Genomic DNA, 7,278 nt, shown 5'->3' with positions numbered 1-7,278 from the left:
CCCTTGCTGAATGACAGAAACTCGTGGACTTTGGTAATGATTTTGTTACTTAGTACATACTACACCCTAGCCCCAATGATTGCTAAACCCTTTGGGAAAACAAGAAACGTGCGCCAAACAAGCAAACACGACCAAACTTAAATTAAACTGGTTAGTAAAAATGTACATTATAGATCACAAATCGTGCATTACAAAACCCAAAACAACCATTATATAGTATAATATGTACATTATGTGTATTAGTTAAAAACTACTACCTAGCCAATATTATGTCTAAACACGAGATGAATGACTGAAGCTCGTGTACCTACGATTTTAAGAATTAGTACATACTACACCCTAGCCCCAAGGATTGCTAAACCCTTTGGGAAAACAAGAAACGTGTGCCGAACAATCAAACACGACCAAACTTAAATTAAACTGGTTAGAAAAAATGTACATTGTAGATCACAAATCGTGCATTACAGAACCTAAAACAACCATTATTTAGTATAATATGTACATTATGTAAATTAGTTAAAACTACTCCCCAGCCGGGATGATATCTACACCCTCGTTGAATGACTGAAACTCGTGGACTTTGATAATGATTTTGTTACTTAGTACATACTACACTCTAGCCCCAAGGATTGCTAAACCATTTGGGAAAACAAGAAACGTGCGCCAAACAATCAAACACGACCAAACTTAAATTAAACTGGTCAGTAAAAATGTACATTATAGATCACAAATCGTGCATTACAGAACCTAAAATAACCATTATATAATATAATATGTACATTATGTGCATCAGTTAAAAAAATACTACCTAGCGGATATGATCTATAGACCCTAGATGAATGACTGAATCCCGTCTACTTTGACGACGGTTTGAAGACTTAGTACATTCTATACCCTAGCCCCAAGGATTGTGAACCCCTTGGGGAAAACAAGAAACGTACGCCGATCAATCAAACACAGTCAAATTTAAATTATACTGGTCAATAAAAATGTACATTACAGATCACAAAATCATGCGTTACAGAACCTAAAACAATCATATAATATAATATGTACATTATGATGTGAGCCTGGTCGGCGCGGGTCAGAAAGAGATGGAAGAGGATCGAATCGCCGATCGAAAAAATGGGCACCTGGTCGACGAGCCTGAGCCTAATGTGATGTACAACCCCCGCAAGCAAAAGGAAAACTAGGCGGCTTCTTCACCAGCAATGCAACCGGCCACGGAATTATTTCTCCGAATACCTAATCTGCTAATCACATAATTGCTCTAATCCCCATCAAGAACTATCATTACCAAAGCCTAATTTAAGCAATCACTTCTCGCATCAAACAATTGCACTTTTCCGTACAAACATTTACATTCCAAACAGAATAAAAGGAAGAAAAGAAACTCTACAAATTGAAATTCACGGTCACAGTATCAATAACGGAGCAAAACGAAAAGGAAAATCACCTTCTGATGGTGCACGCTGTTGAGATAGACGGTGTATTCCTGCGTGAGCGTCAAATTTTGGGGATTTTGGGAGCTGGCATTTTTTCTGAATTCGTGTTTGATGAAATCCGTGAAATGAGATTTGTGGCCTTCTTCGCCGACGTGTTTCCTCGCCGCTCTGAGAAGGCTTCTGTAAGCAGCTTTTGCAGCTGTATTCATGTGTTCAATGGAGAACCGACGCTGAAATTTAAGGGAGAAACGCCAGATTGCATCGTGAAATCATTGACAGAAAACGCTGAGATTTTGGAAGAGAAAATTAAGGAAATTTCCATAACAAACTTATTTGTGTATCCCAATTTTGACCTTTTCGATTTTTTTAATCAATAAAATTAAATTCATGTGGCTTTATTTTGGGCCAACTGATCTTGATATTAAATGGCCGAGATTGAAAAGGACAATAGAACAAAGTATGGAAAAATGATTTAAATACATCCATATATATATATATATAGGGTCCTGTTAGGTTGAGATTATTTAGCTAAATTGAGAAATGAGATGCAATCTCAGCCACTAATCCACAAGATTAACGACATGTCAACAGCTATCACATTATGTCAACACGGGGGTATAAGTGTCATTTCGTGTTTTAATGTGTCTGATTGTTGACATGGCTTGGATGTCTAGTTGACATGACTTATAATTGTTGTTAACATGGTTTCTATGTGCAGTTGACATGGTTGTACGTGTAGTTGACATGGCTTGTAACACAGTTGACATGACTTGTACGTGTAGTTGACACGATATGTAGCGTAGTTGACATGACATGTATGTGCCGTTAACACGATATGCACCATAGTTGACATAGTGTCACCAGCTTATATATCAAATGTCAACAACTTATAGTAAAATGTCAACAACTTGTATATCAAATGTCAATAAGACATTAATTAATAAATTTCTAAAACAAATCTTCAAAAACATCATTAATAAAAACTGTAAAATTAGGGGCAAAAAGACAAATAAGCACTAATTTATCGGTTAATTTGTAATAAATGAATTTTACTTGAACCGACAAACATTAGGGGATTGGCACAAATCTGGGATCCCAATTTCTCTATTTCATCTAAATCATTTTATCTTGAAGATAGCTAATCACCTGCTGAAATGGAGTCGGCGGGAGAAACTAAATCGATTGCAATCGATAGCATCATTCCGCTGGAAGACGCCGGCCTTGAGGACTGTTCCCTACCGCCGGATTCCATCAGGGAGGCATTTTGGAAGGCAGCCTCAGCCGTGAGATCGATCGCTTCGGACGAAGGCGGATGCGTGGAAGATCCATGGGAAGAGTCCTCCTACGAGGGCTGCGTGGTGGAGAAAGGCGGCGGATGGACGGAGGCGGCGGGAGATAGAGTGGTGGTGGTGGGGGATGCGGAAGAGAAAGTGGATGACTATGTGATTTGGGATATAGGTCCATGATCTAATTGATTAGGTTGTTTTAAATCTGTAATTTGAAATCTTTTTTTACCGAAACCGATTCGGCGACGGGGGAGACTTTGACGAGCGGAGTGGGGGTCCAGACGGTGGTATCGTGGCGGAGGGTGGTGGAGGAGACGGCGAGGCCACGGAGGAGGAGATGGCGAGGCCGCGGCGGAGAAGACGGCGGAGAGGTGGTGAAGGGCGGTGGATTTAGCGTTCACAGCAAATTGGAAGATCCCTTGTGAAATCATAATTAGAATATAAAATTACCACTATGCCCTTTTATAATTAATTAATCTAAAAATATTTTTTGTGTGGTAAAATCTGGACCACTCATTTAATAGAAATGAGTGGCTGAGATTACATCTCATTTCTCAATTAACCTAAAAAATCTCAATTGATCATGGACCTATATATATATATATATAAGGTTTTGATCCATGCAAAATTTAATTTTAATACAAAACACAAAATCAAGCATACAAAGGCTATGTTTAGGTTATTGTTAGTTTACTTTTAGGCCATTTTAATAAGAATAACCTAAAATGATCTTAACATGACCTCGACCCATAGTGTATAAAATAATCTAAAACTAATTAATGATGACCTTTCATGTTTTTGGCTAATTATTGACCGTCACACTAACAAATCTTGTGGTAAGGATTTGGCCTGTGTTTTGTATTGAGATCATTTTTGTATTAGTCTATACATTTGTGTACAATAATTATATTACTATTAATTAAAATAAAGTTTGAATCGTATGATGGAAATTTTCAATCCTATTATTATTAAAATAAGAGACGAGATAATCTTTAAATTTAAAACTTGTAACAAATAAGCATAAGGAGACATGAAATAGTTGATCAAGCTGACAGCAGTCGCTAGATGCCCGCCCACAAATCCACAGCAACATATGGCCCATTCATTTACAACTAATTAAACAATAAAATTGGGAATATTAATTAATTAGTACAGTACTGAATTTTTCACTTATAACGTGCTGATTTTTTGCATTACACCAAATTCTATAGTAATTAATTAATAGCCAACTATTATGCTAACCCAGAAGGCCAGAAGCATCTAATTTAAGCAAGGAAGCACCCCTAATTTTTTTTACAGACATACCATAATGAATAAAAAGTCAAATAATCTGGTACGATTTAAGTTGTAGTAGCATTTGTTTTATTACTTGTTGACAAGAAAAACTGCTCCTAAGACTAGCACAAGACAGTTTTCTTGATTCTTGTCTGAACAAGTTTTGTCTTTTTATAAACATGAATTAATATAATACTCCATCCGTCCCGGACTACTTGCACTTATTTCTTTTCTGGACGTCCCAAGTTATTTGCACTATTTCCATTTTTAGTAAAAATTTTCACCTACAACCGTAATATTTGACTTTGCTATACACTCATTCCTTAATCTCCGTGCCGAAAATGAAACGTGCGAGTAGTGCGGGACGGAGGGAATATTATTAGTCCTCATCCCCTCTGTTACTCCGACTCATATATGTGCTTGGATCCATTTTGCACATGCATCAAAACTCACAGGCCTTTCTCACAAAGATACGTCAATATTCTTGAAAACTGTGGCTAGATCGATCTTAATTATCAAATATTATGCACGCAATCAAATGAATAATTGAGGCATATTCTTATTTCTACATTATTAACATGTAGCATTTTATCAAATTAAATATAAAATAATACTCACGAGTACTCTATATCGATGAGTGTGTACGTACATTACGCTTTGGAAAATGAAGCGTGAAATCTTATGAAATTGGATAATAATTAAATTAACCAAATGAGTTGGATTTGACAACAAAATTTATAATTAACATATAGCTTGGCAAAGAATCTATAGTTTGAACTTCTCAAAAATCAAAATAAGTTTGCTCTTACATCATTTATGGTGTGATTTTGCAGAGTAGTTTCGGTCGGGTGATCCTAATTTTGACTTAATGGTCATCCAAGAAGAAACATTATCAATCAACGATAATAATCTAGTCAATATTTAGAAGTTCCTACTCCTTTATTCAACCATAAAATTTAAATTAAAAATTTCATTTAAAAAAAGCATTGTGTAGGTAAGTCCTTGCAAACGTATACTCTCTCTGTCCGTGAAATAATGTCACATTTTACTATTTCGGGGTGCTCGCGATTTAAAGTCTTATTTACCTTTTCCATTCTAAGTAAGGACTCCACCATTCATCTAACTTATAACACTCACATTCCATTATAAAATCAATATATAAAAATGAGATCCAGTGATTCATTATATTACCGGAATGATCATCCAGTAATTTATTGCATAATAAATCATCACATCATGATCATCATCGCTAGGTGGTTGATAGAGCCATATAAAGGAAAACATGGTGTATATGAAAAAAGTAAAACTATGATTGAAGAGAGAGAAGGAATTCTTCTTTATATTTCTAATCAAGGATTTTTCATTCCCAATTCTAACAACTTCCCCTCCTCCTCCATCTACTCTCACATAAACAAAAAAAGGATACCCAAAGAAGAAAGAATTGAACTGAGAGAAATCAAATCATAGCAATACACAAACAAGCTAGCTAAAAAAATCTTGAAAACTTTGAAATTGAAGATATGGAGAATTCAAAGAGCAGCAGAGAAGAAGAAGAAGAAAGAAACGAAGACAACAGAAGCAACAGCTCAAGCAACAGCACAGTTGAAGAGCACAATGGGAAGAAGGGCAGCTCTGGATCTGTACGGCAGTATATCCGCTCCAAAAATCCCCGTCTCCGGTGGACCCCGGAGCTCCACCTCTGCTTCGTTCACGCCGTTGAGAGGCTTGGTGGAGAAGAAAGTGAGCCCTCATATCATTTCAATGATTCCTTTTTTATACAAAAGCATTACTATATATGTTTGGTTTTGATCTGCAGAAGCAACGCCAAAATTGGTGTTACAACTAATGAACGTTAAAGGGCTAAGCATTGCTCATGTCAAGAGCCATCTTCAGGTATAATTATAAAATTAAATCATGTGATTTTTTGGTTGATTTTCAGTGTAACAACTTAGTTGTTTTGATGTTAATAAGATGTACAGGAGCAAGAAGATTGATGATCCCAATGAAGGTAAACCAAACCCCATATTTTTTTGTTACAAAAATTAGGGTTTGTGTTGATATTGATTAATTTGGGGGAAATTGTAGTTATTTCACGACAAAGAAGACTCCTACTTGATGCCGGAGATCAACATATCTATAACCTCAGCCAACTCCCAATTCTACAAAATTTCAACAATCACACATCAATTTCTACCTTGAGGTTTGTCACAAATAATTTAAATTAATTCAATAATTTCTTCCTTGATCAACTAAATTTTAACCCTAATTCAATTTTTGCAGATATAGTTGGGCAACACCAAACATGACCAGAATTGGACTCTATGTGCCAGCACCACCACCATCAAATGAGGCCAAAAATGGATATTTTTCAACAAATTCTTGGAGATTTCTTGATCACAAAAACGTAATGTTGAATCAAAGATTCTGGCAAACTGCATCAAACTTCCACCAAACAAGCAAAGGCCTAGAACAAGCGAATGCCCGCGCGTTTCCTCTGTTGAAGAGAAAGCAAGCCCACGCGAAGCTCAACCTTGATCTCACTCTCTCTCTCTGAAGAAAAATGGGAAGAAGACGAAGGCCGCGTATGATCATGAAGAGGTCGACAGCAGCTTGTCTCTCTCGTTATTTTCGGCCTCGAAAGAGAGGAAGAATGGAGATGAGGTGGCTGCTGCTTTAGATCTGAGTTTGTGAATGGGACAGTTTTCTGAGTGAGATTTCTTGTGTCATTGCCAATGCACAGATCTAAATTGTCGAGGTAATGTGCGGTTTGTTTGTTTCTTGATTCTTGAATTGTATGCAGAGATTAAAATTAGTATTTTAATGTACAGACTAATTGATATAATCTGAAATGGAGCAACTAAATTAATCATAAACTGCATGAATCTTTGCGTTGGGGGATGCGACTGTATTAAACAATTTGAGCATTGCAGATCTTTGTCTCCGGAATTTCGGATTTTTGTTTTCTACAAGTAAACTACTGAGCTCTATTCATTATTGTTGGATGAACTTTTACTGTAACACATTTTAAGATTATCAAGCATTCGCAATAGGGTGCCGATTGGCGACTGCCAACCCAGCGGTGCAGCCTAGAGCGATTGGCGTCCACTGTGCGCCGATCGGACCGCCGATCGCACTACATAAATCGTTATTTTTTTCTTTCTTAGTTTAAAAATCATTTCTTTTTTGGGAAAAAATTTATACTCTCTCATATTTTACTGTTCCAAGGTAGTTTAGTCATTTCATTTTTTGGTAAAATTTTATCCACTCTAGAC

At 36.5% G+C, this 7,278-nt stretch overlaps 2 protein-coding genes across 2 annotated transcripts; both read left to right on the top strand.

The window, feature by feature from the left end:
- The first annotated feature begins 2,599 nt into the window (after window positions 1-2,599).
- Window positions 2,600-2,911, top strand: LOC121807459. Its single transcript, XM_042207731.1, has one exon. The coding sequence runs from the start codon at window positions 2,600-2,602 to the stop codon at window positions 2,909-2,911; it is 312 nt and encodes a 103-aa protein (XP_042063665.1).
- A 2,491-nt stretch (window positions 2,912-5,402) lies between these two features.
- Window positions 5,403-6,617, top strand: LOC121805214 (putative two-component response regulator ARR20). The gene is made up of 5 exons (XM_042205011.1): window positions 5,403-5,746; window positions 5,823-5,899; window positions 5,978-6,014; window positions 6,092-6,206; window positions 6,287-6,617. The coding sequence occupies exons 1-5, from the start codon at window positions 5,527-5,529 to the stop codon at window positions 6,558-6,560; spliced, it is 723 nt and encodes a 240-aa protein (XP_042060945.1). The 5' UTR covers window positions 5,403-5,526; the 3' UTR covers window positions 6,561-6,617.
- The last annotated feature ends 661 nt before the right edge of the window (window positions 6,618-7,278 follow it).

This window comes from Salvia splendens, chromosome 1 (assembly GCF_004379255.2).
Source record: "Salvia splendens isolate huo1 chromosome 1, SspV2, whole genome shotgun sequence".
NCBI lineage: Eukaryota > Viridiplantae > Streptophyta > Magnoliopsida > Lamiales > Lamiaceae > Salvia > Salvia splendens.
The sequence above is the reverse complement of the archived record's forward strand: the minus strand, read 5'-3'. Positions and strand labels throughout refer to the sequence as shown.

Bases quoted from the DNA above. Each gene is read 5' to 3' on its own strand.
- LOC121807459 (XM_042207731.1), top strand. From the start codon at position 2,600: ATGGAGTCGGCGGGAGAAACTAAATCGATTGCAATCGATAGCATCATT.
- LOC121805214 (XM_042205011.1), top strand. From the start codon at position 5,527: ATGGAGAATTCAAAGAGCAGCAGAGAAGAAGAAGAAGAAAGAAACGAA. The intron at 6,015-6,091 runs GTAAACCAAACC...GGGAAATTGTAG, and splicing joins GATTGATGATCCCAATGAAG to TTATTTCACGACAAAGAAGA. The intron at 6,207-6,286 runs GTTTGTCACAAA...CAATTTTTGCAG, and splicing joins ACATCAATTTCTACCTTGAG to ATATAGTTGGGCAACACCAA.